This window comes from Neopelma chrysocephalum, unplaced genomic scaffold, assembly GCF_003984885.1.
Source record: "Neopelma chrysocephalum unplaced genomic scaffold, ASM398488v2 Primary Assembly neopelma1_59, whole genome shotgun sequence".
NCBI classification, from domain to species: Eukaryota; Metazoa; Chordata; class Aves; order Passeriformes; family Pipridae; genus Neopelma; species Neopelma chrysocephalum.
Window position 1 is genome coordinate 18,312,264 of NW_020897714.1, and position 22,592 is coordinate 18,334,855.

At 49.9% G+C, this 22,592-nt stretch overlaps 1 protein-coding gene across 2 annotated transcripts; it reads left to right on the plus strand.

Annotated features, from left to right (window-relative positions):
- Positions 1–4,386: 4,386 nt before the first annotated feature.
- CBX6 (chromobox 6) lies at positions 4,387–21,935 on the plus strand. Of its 2 annotated transcripts, none has more exons than XM_027680211.1 (5): positions 4,387–4,503; positions 4,642–4,685; positions 4,839–4,904; positions 5,110–5,176; positions 13,204–21,935. In XM_027680211.1, the coding sequence occupies exons 1-5, from the start codon at positions 4,435–4,437 to the stop codon at positions 14,173–14,175; spliced, it is 1,218 nt and encodes a 405-aa protein (XP_027536012.1). In that variant the 5' UTR covers positions 4,387–4,434; the 3' UTR covers positions 14,176–21,935. The 2 variants fall into 2 exon arrangements, with proteins under 2 accessions (XP_027536012.1, XP_027536013.1); XM_027680212.1 differs by having other exon boundaries at positions 13,258–21,935.
- The last annotated feature ends 657 nt before the right edge of the window (positions 21,936–22,592 follow it).

A 22,592-nucleotide genomic window follows, 5' to 3' on the forward strand; every position in this document is an offset into this window, starting at 1 on the left:
GACCTGGGACGGTTGGTCTTTGATGGATTATAATTTGAAGAGGAGAATGCCAATGTCAGGGTGACTGCTGCTCTGGGTTTAGGGAGTTCTCAACATCTTTGCACAAGGCTGTGGTGCCAGGACAGCTCTGCCAGCACCAGGAGAGTGCTGGTGTGCCCCGTATCATGTGTCTCTTATGGGAATGGAGAAAGTCTGAGGCAAGGCCTGGGCTGCCAGGCACGATCCACACTGGTTGCCAGCAGGGAAGCAGCTCTCCTCCATGCTGAAGCCTCTAGTGGGTTGTCCTGCAGGGCTTCCAGGGACCTCTTCAGGAGCACAGCTGAGTTTGACCCCTGGTTCACCCCAGGTAATGCAGGGCTTAGCCGAGGAGCCCATGTACTGGAACTGCTGATACTCCTTGGAGAGAATCCCAAATGTCAGTTAGTCCACTTCAGTGTCTGACTTGCTCCCTCGAGGCGTGTCCCTCTCCATCCTCTGCGGAGGGAGAGGATAAGCTGTTTATGGAGGTACCTCAGGAAGCGGATGGGGCTGCCCGAGATGCCTTTAATAGACATAAGGTGGGGGTGAGCCCTGCACCTGAGCACAGCTGTGATGTCAATCACAAAAACATGCAGAGCAAAAGCAGAGGGGGATGGGGTGCGTTTCCTGAGTTGGTCATGGCTCAAGGCAGTGTGATTAGGTCTTGCCCATGTTACCAAAGCACAGTCAGCATGCTTACCTCGAGCCAGGGTGGCTGGAGCTGAGCGATGGCATTGGAGCAGGACTCCAGCCAGCCACTTACTCTCTGGCAGCAGCAGCAAGCAAGTCAGGTAAAGCTGGAAGAAACTGCAGTGCAGAGTTACGGGAAAGCCTACTCTGGAGGTTGTCTTCCTACCCCTGCCAATGCTGCAGAGGGTGGCTGGCAGTAGGAACTCACAACAGCTTGTCCTTTCGCATGCATGTGTTGCTTGGATTAAAGCTTAATCTGGGCAGAACTTCTATTTTTTAATAATCTGTTGCTATGCCACCCCTCCGATCCGTGCAGTGCAGCTGGCTTGCCTTGCACAGCTCTCCCCTTTGGATGCCTCAGAACAAGGCCACTCAGCAAGAGGGGAACCACACGGTTTGGGCAGCTCGGTGTTCTCTGAGACTCTGAGAAGCATAGGGTGAAATGCAGTGTGTGTGACCCCTGCAATGGCACGTCCTGTCCATTCAGTGCCACACACCTTCACTGTTCTTGGTCCTTCTCCTTCCAGCGTTTTACTCACCAAGCCACTGTTTTTGAATCAAGAATGCAATAAACCTGGGGGACTTGTGTAATGCAAGCAGCAGCCTGGGCAGCTGGGCCTGCTTTGGGCACAGGGATATCATAGCACCCCAGCAGTGTAGCCCCAGCACAAACCCAATTGGCCTTCTCCTCTCTCTGCTACATCAAAAAGTTAGTGGGCTGGAGGGATGGTTGTTCTGACCACTTCTTGGGCCATGCTGAGCCACCTGTACCTGGTGTGTGGGGAGGTACATGGTCAGCTCCGAGGGATCTGCCTTTGCTTGCGTGTGTTCCAGAGTTGCAGCAGTGAAATCTCAGCCCATTTTGACCTGGATGACTGTAGGGTTGCTGGGTGCGCGCAGCTGTGTCCACTCCTGGGGTAGGTGAGGGAATGACCGTTTCCATGCCAAAATCTGCTGCTCCTAACAGTGACCTCCCTGGAGCAAACAGCAGTGGAATCAGTTGATCGACCCTTGGAGCTGTTCTCATGGAGATAAGTGCTGCTATTCCTGACAGGTCCATAGGAAATGAGCCTGGAGGCAGCTACTGGCTTTGAGCAGGTGAGTTTCCCATTATCAAGTGCCATTTAAAAGATACATAAAAACATTCTTGCACCTGCTGCTCTCCTCCTGTGCCCGTATACCGCTGGGCAGTGGTTCTGGTAAGAAAGGTGGTGTTGCTTCCCCAAAGCTTATTGTTTCCCAGTGCTAGCAAGAAGTGCTACAGTGTATCCTACGGCACCGGGATCTTGCAGACAGTGAGGTACCAGAAAAATGTTTTATTTCGGTGTCTGTAGTGAACAATAGCTTTTCCGGGAGAGCCATCTTCCCAGGTGTTTTTTTTTTTTAAAGTGTTTTTCTGGAAATGTGAATGAAACAAAGGAAACACCCAACAGTGCCCTGAGCAGCTGGATATTCTGCTACTATTTTGCTTTCTGAGAGTAAAAGTTAGATGAAAGTGTTAGGCAATACCTGTGCAATGGCAGCTTGCAGTGATTTGAGCAGTCGCTGTGGCTGGAAAGAAGGTTCTGCTGACAGGTAGAAGCAGAAAATAACTAGAAAGAGCACATGGAACTCTGAAATGCCCCTTCTGGTCCATGGATCAGGAGTGCCTTGTGCTCCTGTCCTGAGGCGAGGTGTGCTGTTCATGACCCATATGTCTGTTGGGGGACAAGACCACCAGTCTTGGCTGCTGCACCTGTGTTTGTGTAGCGATGTAAAGACTTTTGTCCCTTTTAATTTAGGGGTGGCTGCTTTTTAGGGTGGATGATATTGCTGGTTGAAAGTTCAGTTACTTGACATTCAGTTACAAATGTAAAAGTAGTCGTTTAAACAAACTGAACAGTAACAAATACGCTAATTTAAATGTGGATGGTGTTAATGAACACTTAATGTGCAAAGTTAAAAAAGTGAAAAGCAAAACACAATGGGTGTGATAGACTTGCTCTTTTGAAGTCACTTTCAAGCGTATGAAGAATTGAGATTAAAATAAGTGGGATCTGGGGAAACAGGGCAGTTCAGAAGAACTTGTCTCACTCTAAGTGAGAGTCTCAGGTTTTGTTCTTGCCTGGCCTGTGAAGCCAAATACCTGAGAAAGGGCCTCTTACAGCCTATTCTGGAAGTGAGGGATATGACCTAAAAGCAGAATTATCAGTGGTGAAGCACGCTGTGGTTCAGTCCCTGACCACAGAAACACCTCAGTTCTCTGAATTGTTCGCATCTCATGGACCAGGGTCCATGTGACTGTCCATCTGCTGTCTCTCTCAGTATTCAGCAACTTCTCTGTTCACCCCCCCTTCAAATGGGGACACAGTGGTGGGGAGCAGGTCCTCTCCTGAGTCACTTTTCCTCCAGGTAGGAAGCTTGTGGTGGCTGCAACATTTCGGCTGCTAAGGTGAGAAAGAACAAAACACTCTGACAGATCTTGGCTGAATTCGCAGGTAGCGAGGAAAACATTAGTTTTCCTACCTGCCTGTCTTGACTTTGGGAATTCCATTTCTGCTAGTATTGATATTATAGCCATAATATAGGCTATTTCTGGAATATCCTCCTTCTGGGTGAAACCCCTGAGCCAGAGGTGGAAAGGGAAGGTGAGTACAAGTGGAGAAAGGGTTAGTGAAGGCCACAGGGGCTGTGAGTGCTTACTGGCAGGCCGGCTAAGGAATAGGTAGCAGAGGAATACCAGTGCTCTGCAGGTACCTGCTGATATCATGGTGGGTTGAAAAAGAGCAGCAAAAGCAAGTTGGCCATTGCCTATGGCCCTCATCACAGGTCCCACTTTTTCCAGAGGGTGTCTGAAATGCACCCTATCTTCACCCAAAAACCAGGTGAGAATTAAAGCAGGAGAACAAGCTGTGCCAGGTGGTACCTCCAGGTAAGGGAGGACCCTGAGCTCCACACAACAACAGCTGCAGGGCTATAAGCTTCCATTTTGAGTCCCAGAGAATGATTTTTGTTTCATTGTCTTTATAGCACCTGCAAGAGAGTGTAAAGCACGCTGCAAATTAATTAGGGTTTTGCAGAAACCGTCAGGGCAGGAAATTCCTCTAAATGACTTAACATTTTTCTGGGTTTTTTACAGGTTTATGTAGCATGCTTGGCCCATTTACCTTGCAGTACCTTATACTGGCTCAAAAACTGGACCTTATACTGGCACAAAACCTGTACCTTGTGCTGGCACACATGCACGCCAGCCAAACAGAGAAAAAAAATAAAGATAACAAGGATTTAAGCGCCTCTATTGCTGATTTTTGCCATTGGTAGGTGTCTTGGGGCTGTCTGCTTCCCCGCTGGCGAGAGGGGGGTGACGGTGCATCTGCAGCGGGAGGAGAGGCGGCTGCCGCCATTGTTTTAAGTGAAAAAAAGGCCCCGTTCGGGCGGGAAGGGGCAACGCCGCCGCCATGCTGGGGGTCTGCCCGGGCGGGACTCGCTCCCCATTCCTCCGTTTCCTTCCCCGCTGCGCCGCCGTCCCGCGGGTCCGGGGACGCGGCCCCTTTAAGGGCCTTTCACCGCGGGCAGTTGGGGGGGGTCACGCGCGGCCGCGGCGGGAGGGGGCGCGCGGGCGTGCGCGAGCCAGCGGCGGCGGCACGACGAGGGCGGGGCCGGCGGGCAGGGGGCGGGGCGGCGCGCGCGGGCGGGCGGGATTATTATGGGCTGTGGGCGCCGCCGCCGCTGAGGGGGAGCAGCAAGATGGAGCTGTCTGCAGTGGGGGAGCGCGTCTTCGCCGCCGAGTCCATCATCAAGCGCCGCATCCGAAAGGTGAGGGGCCACCCCGAGTGGGGACGCGGGAACCCCTGCCCCGCTCCTCGCTGCTGGGCCGCTCCGCTGGCCCGACCGCCGGCCCCCCGCCTCAACATCTCCCCCCCTCCCCCCCCTTTTCTCCCCCGTGTGTTGCAGGGGCGCATCGAGTACCTGGTGAAATGGAAAGGCTGGGCCATCAAGTGAGTGCATCCCGCCCGGGCTGCGGGGGTGGGGGGCATTGGCTGGGACAGAATGTGATGGGGGTGGGGGGGAGGGTGTCCCTATGTACGGCTCCGGTGGGATTTGGGCGCTAACTCCTTCGCTTGTCCTCCCCGCTGCTCCCGCCCCGGCAGGTACAGCACCTGGGAACCCGAGGAGAACATCCTGGACTCCCGCCTCATCGCCGCCTTCGAGCAGAAGTGAGTGCTCATCCCCCACCCCAGGCTGGGGGGGCTACAGCAGCAGGTTTGGCTTTGGGTGGGCGAGCGGGAAAGAGTGTCCAGGCTCTCCTTGTTTCTTTTTTATCTTTTTTTTTTCTTTTTCTTTTTTTTAAATCAAACTTGTATACTTCTGTTTCTCCTTTGGGAAAAGTTTTAACTTCTTGACAAATTTGACTCCCTAAAGGGAACGAGAGCGTGAGCTGTACGGGCCCAAGAAGAGAGGACCTAAACCTAAAACTTTTCTGCTGAAGGTAACTCTTATTTAAATAACTTGGGCCTAGCCAAATGTCTCTCAAACCTTTCTGGTGCATGCCCTTGGAAGGACTGGACTTTCAAGTGACTTGTGCCTGATGCCTGGCTCTGGGAGCGCGGGGAAAACCGACAGGAAAGGGGGAGGGTGGGCAGAGGCACAGAAGCGTGTGAGGGGAGAGCGAGTGTGCGTGCGACGGGTGCCTCAGCAGGACGATCGGCACACGCAGATGTGCATGGTGAGGCTGCAGTCTCTTTTTCCAATATCCTCTCCCTCTCACGGCCTTCTGCTGCCGCAGTGGAGAGCTAGCCAGCCCTGCTCCCTGTTCCTTCAGCAGCCTGTTCCATCCAGCCCATGCTCTGCAACTTAGCAGCATGCTGAGCGGTCAGGCAGCTGAGGCGGGAATCCCGCTGCCACTTGTACTCCTCTGATTGTATTTCAGGATGTAGGTGCTCCATAGGAGTTTCATGAAGGGTTCATGTTTTGATCTATAAGCTGCGGGCTTGTTTTGCATTTGAGGAGGGCAGAGGGGAGTGGGTGAGGAGGAGGAGGAGGAGTGTTTCACCTCTGCATAGGATGGCAGCTGAAGTTTCTAGTTCTGCTCTTATAGACTCAACATCTCTGCAAAAAGATGTTGTCACAGCATCTCTGCTCCCTTGCAACGAGGAGCAAGGAAGATAGTCCCTAGTGCAGGCCCTCCCTGTATTTTTTACTTTCTCTTCTTAAAAGCACCAGTAGCTGTATGACTGCTATATGAGCTTTGTGTATTTATTAGTTGCAGACAAATCACCTTGCTCTACTCCTCTCTTCCCCCCTTTTCCTCTCCAACTGTCACAATCTCAGACTTCAAATGAGCATAGAAGGAACACAGCTTTGTATAGTTCAGACAGATGAGCAAGTCTGCAGCTTCCCTGGTTTTATTCTGCTATAAAGCCCTGGAACAGACAGTGTGGACCCTGTGGTAAGGCATCGCTATCACCAAGTCATTCTGTGGCTTTGGGCAACTCATTTAGCCTTTGTGTGTGTTTCCCCATCTGTGAAACAGGTTAATACTTTCCTTTGCCTGGCAGCAGTAGGAGCTTTACTCAAGTCAGCGCAGCACTTTTAACTGCATGAGCACTGGAAAGAGCAGTGAGGGGTAGGGTGTCACCTCTTCTTTGCTTTGAGAGGATATAATGAAGCACACGAAAGAAATGCAGGAACAGGCATATTCTGATGCTCTTCGTAAAACCCAGGAGACTGTGGTAATCCTCGGAAAGTCCCGCTGATGGAACTGTCCTTCTCCCTCATTGCCTGTTTTTCTGTGTCTGCAGACTGAGAATTACAAACATATCTACTAGCTCTTATGCTGTATTCAGGGAAACCAGACTAGTTGGCTTTTCTCTTTCTGGCAGTCATGCATTAAATGTAACCCTTGTGCTTAGATTTCCAACAGTGCAGAGGAACACTTAAAGGGAAACCACCAGCTTAAAATAGTTCTCTGCCTGAATTAAAAAATACTGGTATTTGTAACACCTGACACTGTTCAGAGCTGTAGAGAAGTGATTATGCTATGTGTAATCAGTTTCTTTTATTTTGATTCTGAATGTGATATGGCAAAAGCCATTGCCATATTACTCATTTAAAAAAAAAAATCAGTCATTTTCACTCATCTAAAAAACCAAAACCAACCCCCAAACTCAAAACCCACTCATTGCTTCTCTTCTCCCGTTGCTCTTTAAAACCCCCCTAAACTTGGAACCTGAATTATTCAACAGTACCCTTTGAATCACGTCGGTGACACGTTTCTGTGGCACATCTTCCTTCTGCCAGCTCCTCAAACAGTAATGAAAACCTGTAGGTTTGTGGAGCTGGCTCACTATTTTGTAGAAGGTGGATTGTGATGGGGAGCAAGATTAACTCTCGTGAAAGCTGGTGCCACGTTGTGGGAGAGGCTGGCAGGGCAGAGCGGTTCCACTGCCACTTGGTTTGCACCTCTGGGAAACAGAGCTGGCGGAACTGTTAATGCTCTGACTTGCTCTTCCTCTGTGACTTCGGATCCTACCCTAAAAATAACACCCCAGGCCAGGCAGCAAGAAGTAACTCTATCTCAGCCAGCCCTATCTGAACTTGTTTGCGTTCCATTCAGGCAAACCACAATCAACACAGCTGTGGGTAGAATTGTGACAGAGACACTGTGATGGTTTGCATCTCTCGTCAGTTCTTCTGACCCACTGAAGATGCACGTTTGACCTCTGCCAGCCCCGCAGCACCGGTGCTGATATGGGAGGAGTGGGACTGCCTCACACATCGCTAACAGTGTTTTCAGTTCTTTCAGCTGCAGAATCTCTCGCCAGTGAGAATTTCAGAAGCAAAGGAAGAAATTTGATTCTTGTATCCCAGAGGGAGTATTTGGAGTTGGCAGTTAGAACAATATTCTTTTTGATCTGGACAGATTAGATCTGGTTGCAATGATTTTTAAGCAGAAGTCTGGCCTAGGACCACTTTGGTAGACTAATCTGCCCTGAACTTGGTGGCTCGCTAGGATTTTTCATCTGTATCAGTGCTTAAACTTAGGCTTCTGAGTCTCCGGGATGGCATCAAAATAAGTGCCCTGAAATGCCGCTCAGTCCCTTGGGTTGTGTGGGTGTTTCAGCTTGCAGTTGAGGCTCGCTTTATCCTGGGATTAGTTCTCAAAAGTTGCAGATAGACACCCAGAGGGATTTGCAGAAAGCATTCCAGCAGGTTAGTGGCCCACACCTTTGGAAAAGCTTTGAAAAGCTGCATCTTTGGCCACCTGCTGCCTTTGTAAGCCAGGCTCCTGTTTCTAACACTTGCCCTTTCGATCAGACTGCAGAGGCAAATTACAGTCCAGATTTTGAAAGATCACTGTCAAGATGGCCGATGTTGAAAGCGACCCCTGCAAACTTGAACTGCAGAGTTTTGGGCAGGAAGTGGGTCTTTATTCTCTGCATACTAGGGGCACACTTTCCCACAGCTGAGATCAGGCTTGGCGGGAGGTTGTAATTCTTGGGAGGCTGCTGGTATGCTGCAGCCTTGTGCTGAGCGGTGGGAAGTGGATTCCTTCGTCTGAAACAGGCAGCACTGTACCTAAGGCTCTTACCTTACTACTTAGGTGTCTGGCAGAAGTCATCCTTGAGGACAGGTACTTAGGCTGCAGGTCAGAGTGGAAGCTGGTATGAGGTTAGAAAGAGATACAGCACATGCTGGAGTGATCTTCCTCCTCTTCTTCTCCTGCTCGATTTGCTCTTTTTATTTTGCTTTTCCCTAGGCACTCTGCTGTACGGAATGCAAAACTCACCAACTCATCTAATACAGTCGAGCAAGTGCTGTTCAGAGACAGAGCCCGATCTGCAAGCTCAGTGGGTGGCTGGCAAAGACCCTTAGTTGGGGTGGCCATAAATACTAAGGGGACAAGGGTGGAGAAGGTTAATGGGAAGGAAGAAGTAAGGGAGAACAGAGTAAAGGAAATTCTTAGTGGGAGAGTGGGGGAAGAAGGGGCTGAGCAGCGTGGTGCTCTGTCACTTTGCCCTTTCTTGAACTCTGAAGTTGGAATTGGGTTTCTTTTGATCTCCTCCCTGTTCGTAAATTATCCCCGAGCGGTTTGAAAACAGACCATTCCCCTTTGTAGCATGTTGTTCCCCATCCAGAGGGAAACTTTAGTTTATGGCAGTGTTGCTTGGGAGAACTGTGCTATGAACTGGCTTGCTTTTGCCTTGTCACTTGGAAGACTGCAGAAGAAAGAGGGTGATAAAAAGGCAGAATGGCAGCCAAAAAGGGGAAAGAAGAGCTCTTGCGAATGCTGTTTGGAGCAAGGACTGTGGGAATGCAGGTGGAGAATAAAAGACAAAGCAGACCCAGTAATTTATGAGAGAATTGTGCTGCTATGGTGCAGCAGCACTACTGGAATTGGCTTGATTTTGAAATAATTAACTAGAAATCCATTTTGCCTTACAAGATCTTTGTTTTGGGGTGTTTTTTTTTTTCTTCCTAATTGGAGAGATTTGATACAAATCAGGTAAGAGAGGCCTTTCTAAGCACATGTCCGTGTATGTGCTTGTGTGTCTCAGTGTGTTAAGGGAATAAATGAACAAATATGCTTTCTGGGCCTCAAGGGACATTTATTCAGAAATAGTAGGGAATGGGGGAGATACACTAGTTCCCAGGGGCAATGAGGGAGAGCTGTACAAGATAAATAAAGGTGATACGTATCCCAGAAGGGAAGAGGGGGAAGGGAAGCAGTCCTAGCAATTGGCTTGCTCTCGTGACAGAGCACTGCAGCAAGCCTCCAGAAGCTGCATCCTGATGTAGGCTGAGCTGTAAGCAGAAAGTGAATTACTTTGTATACATGCTGAGTACCTCTTCAGCAGTGAGCACATCCTGCGGGTGAAAACAGCAAAACCCAGAGACGTAGCTTCCATTTGGAAGACTTGTGAGCAAAGTAGAAAACTGTGGTGACACAGCTGAAAGGATTGAATGGGTTTGTTTTTTCAAAGACCTTATGCTCATATGGCTTTTAAGTGTGATCGAGAAATGGATCCGTAGCAGGGAGAAGTGCACTTCCAACAGATAAAACTGAATGCTGAATCTTCTCCAAATCTGAGGTAGCAAGTTACTTAATGTAAAGTTGGAAGCAGGGGAAGGAGAGCCCAGAAAATGTGCTGTCCTCTGCAGTGAAGAGATGAGTTTGCATAGTTGATGTCTGAATAAACCTGATCCTGTGCTTCACAAGTGAGAGGGCTCTGGGGGTTGGTCTTAGATAACGCATCTGATACTATTTTTCTTGAAACCTTACCTGGAAAAACAATCTCAAGGTAAGCTGAATATTTGCATATTGCTCTTTGGAACTTGCATTGAAGCTTGTCGCTGGGGATAGTAGTGTAGCACCAGGGGAGGACTGTTGAGTCCCAACTTATCCTCTCTCTTGATATTATCTGGCCAAAGGTATTGATGCTGCTTGCAGTCTACCTGGAGACTACTGAAACTGGAATTTAATAAACGCAGACAGCTGAAACACGAGTTAGAAGCAGCTTCAGCCTTGAGGAAGTGCCCCAGAAGTAACTGGAAATGCAGATGCATAGCAAGTTAAGGAGACCTAGTGGTTCTGGCACACTGGAGAAGTCCCAGCCCTGCACCAGGGCTCTGCACTAGCTGCTGTGCAAGCGCAAAACCAAGACAGGTCTCTCTGTCAAAACAGGACAAGAGCTGATTAATGTGCACAGGCAGAGAAAGTAAAATCAGCAGGAGTGTGGAAGTGGCCAGGCAGTGACCATCCCAGCATCATCACTTCATTTAATGTGATTGATGGGAAGCTTTGCTGAAGAATTTTGGGATGGACAAGGAACCTGAGGGTGTTTGTGACTGCTTCCCCCACCCCTGTGAGAAGCTGCCTTCTTTCCCATGGGTAATGGATGGCGGTACTGATGGAAGGTGGCAATTAGATTTGACTTGGAGCAGAATGGCACAGAGGGGGCAAAACTCACTCCAAGGCATGATTACAGGGTATGGAATTAATCTGAAAGATGCGCAGTGTTGGCAGCAGGAGAGACCTAGAAGGATACCTGTGTCTATCTGCTGAAGCTGTAGATGAAGGATTTTCACTAGTGCATCTGTCTGCACCCTCTGCCTGGCTTTCCTGTCCTGCATTTTGGAACAGGACATTGTGTTGCGCTTTGCTCTCAGCTGAGCAGTGGTAAATTGGTGAGAAGCCCAAAGCACAAGAGCAGCAATGCTAGAAGGGCTAGCTGTGATGGGGAAGGGGAGGGAAAAGAAGAATAAATTTGTTAATTCAGGCTATGCTTATATGTAATGTCAGAAAGCAAACTGTAGCTTGTCCTTGTGTCTGCCATCTGCTTCAGTGGGACGTGTGAGGAGAGGGAGCAAGCACAGCCTGTGCCTGTGACCTCCTGACAGGGTCTGCGGTGTCTCCAAGTTATGTATTGATGAGACGGGATGGAGAGAGTTGGTACGTGGCCTTGGGAGTTTATCTACTGCTGCTGGGCTCCAACCTGTAGGATGCCTGCAACAGGAACTGTGTCTGATTATTTTCTCAACAGTTTGGGCCATGGAGCAATGCGCAAGGCTGAACAAAGAGAAACTAGCTGGACGCTGGGATGCTTCCTGCTACAGCAGGATGTGTTTGGGTTTGTGTGTGCTGGGAGCACTTCCCTCTAGCTAGGTGGAAACAGCCCTGTTTCTTAATGTGGAGAGTGTCTGTGCCTGCCTTGGCGGTTGTGTCAACTTGTCCCTATTTCTTTGTCAGTCGGCTAACACAGAGTTCCTGGTCTGGATGAGCCTTCAGTCTGTGTTTTCATGTAGAGCTCAAGAAGGAGGCCTCATTTTTGCAGCTGTTTTAAAGCCAGGATACAAGGTAGTACTGAAGGCCATGATCATCCAGTGTTAGCCAGAGAGGAACAAAATGTCTTCACGTCTCTGTTCTCAGCTAGTTTGGGATCTTCTGCGGTCCTCATAGGGATCTAGGTGGGAGAAGAGGGGCACTGGGTAACAGCAAAGCTCTGAGCTGTGGGGCCAGGGCTTTGAGCTTTTTGTGCAGGGGCTGGCTGGGCCCCTCGCTTAGATCTGTTAGATCCCAGCCTTTACATGCACATTTTTTTCCCTGGGCGTTTCTCTGGTAGGAGGCACAGCCTGCAGGGTGACAAAGGAGATGGAGTTGAGTGCTAAGCTCTTAGCTGGCAAGAAGCCATCCCGATCTTGGCGTGTGCAAGGGGCAACGGGATGGAAAAGTTAGGGAGGAAAAGCAGCTGTCGTCTTCCAGCACTGCAGTTCTTGCTGTGCCCACGAGGTGGAGGAAGCTGCTCACTGGATGGGAAATCACAGGGGGGCTCTCCTGTCCCCTCCAGGCCTTTGTGACTTCTACCTATCACCACTGCTGAGAGGGAATGTGGAAACGGGTTGATTTGGGCCAGTAGCAGGGTGCAGGTAGGAGGCTGAGCTCTAAAAGCAACAGTGCTCTGGTGGGGTGTGATGTAAGAATGCACTCTGGGTTTCCATGCCCACAGGGTCCTCAGGTCATACAGCACCAGCTTACCAATGAAACTGTTGTTCCTGCTGCCAGAAAACGTTCCTGTCTCTGGTACATGAACCGGGGCAGGTTTTGGAACTATCTCCAAGCACCAGAAGAGCTTAAAAGTCTTGTTCCCCTGGCCTGGCTCTTGGGGAGAGCTGGCACAGCACAGCTGAACTAGTGCTGTTCCTGCTCTGGTTCATACTAGGTTTTAAACAAGTGTGGTGTTTAAAGGGACAAGACAATCTCTTCTTTGAACTTGACTTGAATTCCAGCTGGCCTAATCTCTGGCTTTAAACATTGGACCTTGCTCCCACAGCACAGTAAGCTTGTGGGCCTAATTAGAAATGAGCTTCAGATCTCTGCATTTCTTGTGTTTGGCTAAGACAACTCCATCAGACCACTCTCGCATGCCTCCATCTTTGTTCCTCAAGACCCCCTTCTACCATGCTTTCCAGAGATGATTCTGGCTGTGGGAGGAGAAGAGGAAACTGAGCGCATTACTCTTCCTCTCTAGTACTCATGTTGTACAAGATACAGTCCCCAGTCTTGGGACTAGTATGTAATTTTGAGTGCTAGCTCAGCACTAACAGCCTCAGTTTCTAGGAGGATGCTGGCTTGTTTGGCTGACAGTGGAGGGTTGTGTATGTTTGCTGATGATGACCCAGGGGGCCTTGGAGACCACTGACTGTAACCGTGAAACGTGCCTGGGGAATTGGCAGTTTGTCCCTGGGGAAAGCACGTGTCAACAGGAGCACAGTTTAGGGAGACATTAGCTGTCTGAAAAGGATATAGACAGTGCCTCATGCCTATCTGGGGGCTGTGCCGTAGCTATCAGTAGCCTGTAGTTGTGTACCCATGCTTATCATTAATGTTGGATATAAATGTGACACAGCATTGCTGGTGAGTGCTTGGCCTCAGGTGAGCAATGCCTGGTTTGAGATTTGGCTGCACCTGGGCTGCCTCTCTGACCCTGTTTGTTTTCTTTCTCCCCACCACTGCAGGCTCGGGCCCAAGCGGAGGCCCTCCACATTGGGGATGTACACTTTTCTGTCAAGCCTGGTTCTAGTACCTCCTCTCCTAAGCTCCACTCCAGTGCCGCAGTGCACCGGCTCAAGAAAGACATCCGGCGATGCCACCGCATGTCCCGGCGGCCCCTGCCCCGTCCAGATCCCCAGAACAGCGGGAGCATGGGTGGTGGGGCTGGCATTCGTCCTCCTGTCTCCCCCTTCTCGGAGACCGTCCGCATCATCAACCGTAAGGTTAAACCCCGTGAGCCCAAACGCAGCCGCATCATCCTCAACCTCAAAGTCATTGACAAAGGTGGGAAGCCAGCCAATGGGACCGGGGGCCTGGCTCGGCCCAAGATTCCGTCCCGAAACCGTGTCATTGGCAAGAGCAAAAAGTTCAGCGAGAGTGTCCTCCGCACCCAGATCCGCCACATGAAGTTTGGCACCTTTTCCCTCTACAATAAGCCGTCTGCTGCGCCTACCCCCTCTTTGGAGGGCAAGGGGGAGGCAGAAGGCTCCCAGGCAGCCTCCTGTGGGCTCATTATGGGCTCCACCCCCTATGATGCTCCCAGCTCCAGCTCCTCTGGCTGCCCATCACCTGCTCCCCACTCCTCCTCTGACCCAGATGATTCTCCTCCGAAGCTGCTCCCCGAGACCCTCAGCCCAGCCATCCCCGACTGGCGCGAGTCGGAGGTCCTTGACCTCTCAATCCCACCCGAGTCGGCTGCCACCAGCAAGCGTTCTCCCTCAGGAGGGTGCAGTGGGGGGCAGACGCCCTCCTTGTCTCTTTCCTCTTCTGACCCAGAGCAGGAGGCCGGCGACTGGCGTCCTGAGATGTCCCCTTGCTCAAACGTGGTGGTCACGGATGTCACCAGCAACCTCCTCACCGTAACCATCAAGGAGTTCTGTAACGCAGAGGATTTTGAGAAGGTGGCGGCGGGTGGTGGTGGAGGAGGCAGCAAGTGAGTGGCCAGGTCCCCCCACTCCAGGGGTGTGGGGGGAGCTCTACCTGCGAGAAGTCATGGTGTGAATGGCTGTCCTTAGTTCTCTCTTCTCCCCTTGGCTGTCCCTCTGCCCTCACTGCCACCCTTCCTCCTCCTTTCCTCCTGCCCACTTCCTCTTGCCTGGAGGCTGGAGCGTGTCAGTGGGGGTGTGGGAGCACCCCCTGTTCCTGGGTGTTAGTGCTGCTGGGAGGAGGCAGGGAGGGTTGTGGTGGGGCTGGGGAGTGATTGTTTGTCCTTGAATGTGGTGTTGTCCAACAGGCAGTGGAGCCTTTGGGACTGAGGGATGGGTGAGCATGTGCCTGTGCAGGTGATGAGGAAGGTGCTGCTCTTCCTCATTACCCTTCCATCTTTGACAAAACTGAAGAGGAGCTCCAGACTCTTGAGGGAAGGATGTAAGAGGATTGGAGCCCTTGCCCACATCCTCCAAACCTTCTCCCACAATGTGCATGCAGTCTCTTCCATTCCTATGTTTCCCCCTTGCCATGAGTACGATCCTGCCATGCTTTCCCCTCTTGGCCTGCGGCCTGGATCTGCCCTCTCCTCTACTGTCCTCATGGCAGTTGCTGATCCAGATGCCCCCAGAGTGAGGGGAAGAAGGGCAGGTGAAGTGTCATGCCTGGAAGGTGCTTGAGACAAAGCTGGGGTGGTGGGGGTGCCCCATGCAGCATATGCCCCATATTGGCTTCCCCTTTCCTTTGACTATTGGTGCTACCTTGGCAGTTGTATGGGTGCTTTCAGGTGCCCTAGTCCCTCCCCTTCTCCTGCATTTTCCAGCTTGCTCAGCTCTGCAGGAGAAAGGGAAGAAAAGAGGAGTCTGCTTCCGGCCCAGATCTTCCTCCTGATGTTAATCACTTGCACTTGATCAGGGGAGAGGACATGAAATGCCCTTCCCTGGCCTTTCTGTGGTGGAAGTGGGAGCGGGCTGTACATCCACCCTTCGGTCTGGAGGAAGATGATGCCAACAGCATGATGCTGCCCCAGCTGGGTGAGGCTGGTCTCCTGCCTTGTGCAGAAGCTTCCCCCGACCCTCTTTGCTTCCTCTTGCTCCCTCCAAAGGAGGGAGGGGCGTATGCTCTTCCTGCTTCCTTTTGCTTCTCCTGCTCTCCCCTCCCTGTGGTGGGTGGCCTGGAAGAGGTTTCCCCTCTTGTCTTTTCAGCATCTGAAACAGCCCTTACAACTGTCAACCAAAGGTGCTCATAAGAAATACCTGTCTCTCTCACACCATATGCACGTGTGCTGGGATCTCTTCCCCCAAAGCTCCTGTGAGCTGATCTGGAAATTCCTTCTCTTCACCCCTAGCAAGTAGGAGGGAGCAAGACCACAGCTTGCTATTCTTTGCCCAAGCTCCCTCTTTCCTGACCACCTTTGTTCACATCCAAAATAAGCTCTTTTTTACCTGCCGTTTCTGGCTTGCTCCGTTTCTGTGTGGGTCCTAAGCTTCACGGTGAGATGCTGTTCCTTTGCTCTCTACTTCCTCTACTCTCACAGGACTCGGCCTGTAGGGGCAAGGAAAAGAGGTGCTGTTCAATCAGTGGGAGAACCTCACCCTTTCAGCCCTGTCACTGGATGGGGCAGAGGGGTGTCACTTCCACATAACATGCTGTAGAGGTGAAAAGGGTGGAAATATTCCCCATGCCAGGGCTCATTTACTTACAGACCTACCCTGGGTGGGTAAACACAATTGGAATTGGCCCCTCTGGTGCTTTCACACAAGGATGCTCAGGAGCTGCTGGCTTCAAGGAGTGCTCTCATGTGGAGTAGCGATTTTATGGTTGCAGTGATCTGAGGGTAGAAGGGAGGCAATTTGTGGGAGGGAAGTAATATTTGTCTGCCCAAGGGACATCGTCAGAGTGGTAGAGGGATAGACCGGGTTCTGACCTTAATTAGGGCTTCTGTGCCCAGAGCTTGTGTATTCCCTTCTTCCAGTGCCTGGGTTGGTGTAATAAAATCTTTGCTGTCCTCCCTACAAACCTCGTCTCACAGCAGGTGGTATTTCAAGCTGTGGGTCACGGTGATTTTACAGCAGTTGCGGTTGGGTGTCTGTGCAGACAGTCCGAGGGGGATTCCAGGTGCTGTTAGCACCACCCTTTGTACACCTCTTTCTTTTTCTTTCCTTGATTAAAGAGCATAGTGGACTCTTTGGGGATGTGCTTTCATTCACAGCTAAAGCTAGGGGCAGGGAGAAAGAGACTTCCCTGATCCATTCACCAAGTTAAGGCTTCCTATAACTTGTTGGACTTGTGTGCGTGTCTGTATTAATACCTGCTTGTATTTTTTGTGGGGGTTGGGGTTTTGGTTTTTGTTTTTGTTTTCTTTGTTTGTTTGTTTGGGTTTTTTTGCATCTTTCCTGTGCCTGGCACACCCAAGGATCCCTTATTTTAGCATAGCCTATCAATTTGACTGCAGCTTCAAAGATGAGCAGTTTGTAGGCATAGGGAAAAGCTCTTTCTTAGGAAAATAGCAAGGAGGTTCTTCTCTTTTTCCTCTCCCTTCTGAACAAGAACTAATCTGTGGCTGCAAGATAAGAGAAGCTGCTTTGTGGGGTGGATGCAAACCAGCCAGTCACTTTAGGTTGTTAAGTTACTGTTTGGTGTGTATGTGGTGATGTGTTTTGTTTCGTGGTATCAAGGTTCTGAAAAAAATATTGAAGCGTTTAAGTGGGAGATAAAAGGGAACTTTAATAGGAAACTCTTGATGTGTTTTGGCCAAGATGTGTTGCTTGGCAGAATTCTTTTCCCCAGTGTCTCTTGTATGGTGTTCTTTGGGGGCAAGGGGCAGGAATTGTTTAATTGAAGGGGTTTTGCCTTTCTCCAGAGTGACGAAGCAAGGGAACTGTCTGTGAAGAGGAAAACAGTGGGTCATTGTAGGGATGCTCCGCAAGGACTTTCTTTGTGCAGTGAGGAAATGAGAGGACTTGTTGCAGCAGAGAACTTGTGCAGTAGATCCTTTGTGGAGGAAGAAGGGAGTATGATCCGGCTTGCAGACACAACTCACCTGCTTGTGTGACAAATCCCTCCCTGGGTAGGTCGCCAGGTGGGAACCAAACCCTGAACCTCTGGATCCGAAATGAGGATCCCGTGCTGTTTTGAGTTAGAGGTTTGCTAACTTGAATGCAGCAGCAACCTCAAGTTCCCTCAGGTGGACAAGACACTTGAGGCTGACTAACCTACCTTCGTATTCACGTGGGTGATGCTCCTCCTTCTGAATTTTTACCCTTGCTCCTTATGGCGGAGATGGGAAAGAAGATTCATCCATGCCTTTTAAAAAGGGTGTGGAATTGAGGGAGGAGTTTATTTGAAAGTATCCCCTTCCCTTCCCGATAACCCCTAGAAAAAAAACCAACAAAAACAGGGAAGTATTCTCTGTGTCTGTGCCATGTTTGTTCTCGTTGTCGTGTTTTTAGAGGAGATTTTATGATGGAGTGGAAAAAGTGAAATGATTAGTTTTGCATAAAAAAAGAAAAGTTTTAAAAAAAATTTCTACAGGGAGAGAGCGAGAGAGAGTTTAAAAATGAATAATAAATGCAGTGATTGCACAAATTGTAGTGGTATTAGATGGTCCTTAGGGAAAAGAGTATTTTGTAGTATCGAAGCATGTATGTCTGGGATGGTGTTTGGCTTGCTTGAACTGGAGGGAAAGGCATTCTAGGACTAAGCAGCGATCTCCGAGCTGAAAAGGCAAGTTGCATGTTGGAGGAACCCTGTCTACAAACCTTTCCCGTCCTTGCCTCCCAAGTGTTGGAGTGACTTCCCTTCCCTCCCATACCTCTCCTGTGAGCTAAGGTGGAGTCTCCAAGTGGTTTTCTGGCCGAGCGGCCCTCAGAAATGGCCAATCACATTCTGCCAGAATGTGAATCGGGCCATCAACATGGAAACAGTTGACTTACTTTGCATGCACAGCAAGCTGCTAAGATTTGGGGTTGGCATGTACTTTTCCTGCCAAGTTGCTGTCTCTTCTCTTTTCCGTCCCCTGTATCCAAGCAGAATTAATCACGGTGGGCTTATTTCCTGGGAAGCAGATATGCCTCCCCTCTGTAGGGTCTCTTAGCTTCTTCCAGCATCAGGTGGGGAGTGGCATTTTTCTGTATAGGATTCACCACATCAGGACAGAGAACCGAGTCCCATTGGTATGTAGTCCAGTGTCTCTTCTCCAACAGTGGCTGGATCTTCAGAAGTAGATGAGAGAGCTGCCTTGTGTGCTCTGAAGGTGTTGCTGAGTGAGGTGTACCCTCTTCTTGAGGCCAGCAAATGTTGGAAGTCTTTGGGATGGGAGGGGAGATGAACACCCTGATGGGACTCTGCTCAAGTAGGGCAGCCTTCTGCTTCAGCTTCCTGCTGGGTGGCGGGGCAGAGTTGCCTGAACGTTCCTTCAGAGCGAGAGGGAACTCTTGTGTGCTGGCTTCCTCATCCAGGATGTCTGCTGGGTGTTCATCTGGTGTGTGGGAGTGCCTGGAGGAAGAGGGAAGCTACCAGATGTTGGTGTCTGAACAGAAGGTGGCAGGCAGGGACACTTGGACAGCTTTTCTTCTCTGGACTTCTCTGGTGCCCTTGGCTTTGCAGTGGCGGATGACAGATGTCTTGATGCCTCCCATAGCCTGGGCTGCTCCTGGGAACTTCTCCTCTCTTTGCCTATTGAGCTCTGTCAGTGCTTCCCACAGCTTTTTACTTGGAGCAGCAGCCTCCTGTCTTGTGCCCTCTTCTCACTGAGCAGAGTGGGACTGGGGAGGCGTGAAGCTAATGAGATACAAGCTCCTTTTGGGATGGAAAACAGAAATAGTGTGGTGAGCAGGCCCAGCTGTGGTGAGCCTCTGCTTAATTTCTGTTTTCAAAAGAGAAAGGGAGCATTACTCTGGGTCTCCCCTTACTGAAGTTCCCAGGGAGATTTTATGAAATGAAAAAAAAAAAAAAAAAAAAAGAAAAAACCACAATCATGCTTTTTACCAGGTAGGAGCTGTCTCTGAGCTGAGTCTTCCTAGGGATTTCACTCCCTTCTCCAGCCCCTCTTTGTAGAGGAGGCTTCGGCAGCTCCCAGTGTTTGGAGATGATCACCTTCCTGGGGACCTCCTGGCTAAGGGAGGTTGCCATGCTGAAGGATGGTTTCCTGAGTCCCTCACACTTTTGCCAATTCCAGGTCATGGCATTAGTGGGGCTGCTCAGGAGCCAGGTCCTTCTTACCAGGGGGGTGTAACAAACCTGGAGTGCGTGTTTGGCTAAGTGCTTATTTTTCCCTTTGCCTCCTTCCCCACTTTCTGACAAGACTTTTTCCTCCTTGCCTGGTGCATCCTTTTACTCCAATGTCGCTTGCTTTTGCTGCGTTTTTCAATTGCCCAATAATCACGCAAGAGCTGGGATCTTATTTACTTTTTATATATGAATATATAAATATAAAAGAAACCTCCCTCTCCCCTCTTTCTCTCCTGTGCGCAGCCTTCCTAATTTCCTCTCTGAAGGTGGTCTGCTGTAAAGGGTTAGTTTGAGGTCAGGGATTTGGTGTCTCCTGGGTTCTGTTCCTTCTTGGCTTGCCATGGCCTTTCTCTCAGCTGTGTCACTGCTCTGTGCCTCTGTCTCCCTCATGGGAAGGGGATGGGGGTGGAGGGGATCATCCTGCTGAGGGTGCTGGCAGCCCAACTCTCGAGGCATTTGCACAGAGACAGAGTGCTGAGCATTGCTTCAGAAATCCCCCACTCCCTGTCCGTGCTTCCTTCCCCAGGTAACTCCAGGAAGTATCTTCATTTCACCAGTGCTTTGGGGTTGAGCAAATAAGTGTCTTTATTTTCTTTTTTACTTACATTTTTGATGTCCTTCCCTAGAGTGCAATGTGTATGATTTCTTTTTGGGGGGTGTAGATGAGAGGAGATGTTGGAGTCTGTCTCCGTCCTCACCTTGGCCTTTCCGTCCTCTGCTCCTTTCCCATTTCAGCGTTGCCCTCTGTCAGACTGGTGTGGTCATAGGCATTTGCACTCTTGTCTGTGCAGTGTCAGCCTTGGCACCAGAAGCTTCGTGTGTGTTCTGCGTGGTGCATCTGAGATGCCCTGTGTTCCACCTGCCTCACCTGTAAGGATATGGCAGGGCCCTGAGTTCTTCTTTCTTCCTTTCTCTAAATTTCTCCTTCTGGGAGTGAAGGGAGATATAGTCAGTTCCCCTTCCTGGGGTGGTGGGCTGCCTCTGGCAGCTCTTCTGTCCCTTCCAGCTTCTCTGTGGTGGGAAATTATGTTTCCAGGGCCATCCAAAAGCACGGTGTTTGGAGTGAGGGTCCTTCCACCCCAGGTTAAGTGCTGTGCTCCCTCCAGGCACTGGCAGATGGCACTGTGATGGAGGAATGGGGATACCCTCTGCACTCCTGGGCTGAGCAGAGCTGGGAAGGGGACAGCAAGCACCATGCTGTGGCACAGGGAAAAATCAGGTGACAGAAGAGCAGTAAGATGCAGTCAGGGTGATGCCACCTTCAGCAGTGGCTCAGAAAATGTATCTGGTGGGAGGGAAGGGGCATGGTTGGGACATGCAGACAAAGTGTTAATTCCCACTGCAGGGTCTTGGTTCTTCATTCCTTGCTCAGCTGAGTACTTAGAGCTCACACTAAACCTCTGGAATGCAGTTGGGTGGGTCGAAACACTTGGTGGGGCTTCAGGGCCTCGTAGGACTGGTGGGGCCCATTTATGCTCTCGAGCAGCCCCCCAGCTGCTCTTCAGGTTGGTTGCTCTTCAGCTGTCTGGAAGGAGCCTGCTGCTTCTGGCCCCCAGCTGCAAAGGGGGACAAAGTCTTAGGTCAAGTTCTCAAATGGAACAAAAAAATTAATCATTGTGATGACTTTTTTTAGAAAAGAGTTGTCATGCCTGCGCCTCCCCCAAGCAAATCAACTTTGTGTGCTGTCCTCCCTCCTCTTCTCTCCTCTGCCATTAAGCCTTTATGCTCCCAGAGAATAGAGGAGACTCTCTATTTTGGGATTTTTTTCCCCTGTTTGTTTTCTTTTTGCATAGAAAGTTGTCTGCTGGTGGTGAAGGACAGGGGCCTGCCTCATCTGTTCCTTCCTTTCACCTTCCCCTGTGCCAAGTTTAGGCTCAACTCCTGCAGATTCCTGCAAACACTGAACTTGGAGTAGGCGAGTAACCCCACTGAGTTCTGTGGTACTTGGGTGCTTCAGATTCTGCCTGTGCTTGAGCTTTGGCAGCATCAGAGCCCTGTCCTTTCTCTTGGAGAAGGTCAGCCCTGACTCATAAGAGTGCTGATAGTTCTGGTGCAACCCATTTCTCTCTTCATTTCCCCTCACTTGGCATACAGAGTGAAGGTGGTAAGTTTTTTTAATTTAAGATAAACCTAAATATGTATCTTGTAATTTTTTTTATTTTGAAAAAAATGCATTTAAGGATTGTGCACGGATGAATTGTATATCTATATATTATTTTTTTGTCTTGCAATTTTCATTTTAAATATAGTGTTTGTTTTGTTTTGTTTTTTAATCCAGTTCCCAGCTGGCTAAACTCTGTCTAGAGCGGATGGGTGGGAGGCATAGCCATTGGAGGGGTGATTGAATCACCCCTTCCCTTGGTGCTTCCCACAAGAAAATGGTTTGCTCCAGGTTTGGGGGTGGGGGTTGTGCTAATTACTCTTGTATTCTTGTACATTTTGTTCTTTCTGCTGCTCTTGAATATTGTATCAATGCCAGAAATGGGGAGTTAAAAATTAAAACAAAAAATTAACCCCAATAAATTGTTACATTCCAAACCCTGTTATTGTTTCCTTGGGTGGGCTGTGACCTGTGGAGTGGGGAGCAGGGGTGCTGAAACAGCTGCCCTGAGCCAGCAGGGATCAGCTCTGCAGTCAAACACAAACACACTTGGTACCTTCCTGGGCACTGTGCATCAGTCCTGCTCTGAGTCTTTGGACATTTCTGAACACAGAGAAGCTCTGACAAAAGTCAAGAGAATTCTGGAATGTAAAGGGAATAGGGAGCACTTCACGAAGGCCAAGCTGTAGCAAGTGGAACCCGAACTCCTGCTTCCAAAATGCTTTGGAGAATCTCCCATGGGTGTCCCACATCCTTTTCTTTTAAAAATGGAATTAGATCCAAGAACAACCTAGCACTTGGTGGCTAAAAAATACTTTAGGCTTTTCCAAACTGTGTGCTTAAGCACAATGTATGACATGCTAATCTAAGAAATATGGTGAAAAATACTCTCCCTGTGTGTAATTGAAGCCCCACATTCACTTCATTAACCTCCAGCCCACAGCAGCTGCATAAAAAGGCTACAGCAAACCTTCAAGTGGGGAAGTGCTGGTGGTGGAGATGCGATAGGGCAAGCAGACAGGCTTTGGGCAGCAATGCTTTTCAAGCAGGTGGGAGAGAAGAGCAGGAAGGTAGCACTTCTGGGTGCTGGGAAAG

Bases quoted from the DNA above. Each gene is read 5' to 3' on its own strand.
- CBX6 (XM_027680211.1), top strand. From the start codon at position 4,435: ATGGAGCTGTCTGCAGTGGGGGAGCGCGTCTTCGCCGCCGAGTCCATC. The intron at 4,686-4,838 runs GTGAGTGCATCC...CCGCCCCGGCAG, and splicing joins TGGAAAGGCTGGGCCATCAA to GTACAGCACCTGGGAACCCG. The intron at 4,905-5,109 runs GTGAGTGCTCAT...GACTCCCTAAAG, and splicing joins ATCGCCGCCTTCGAGCAGAA to GGAACGAGAGCGTGAGCTGT.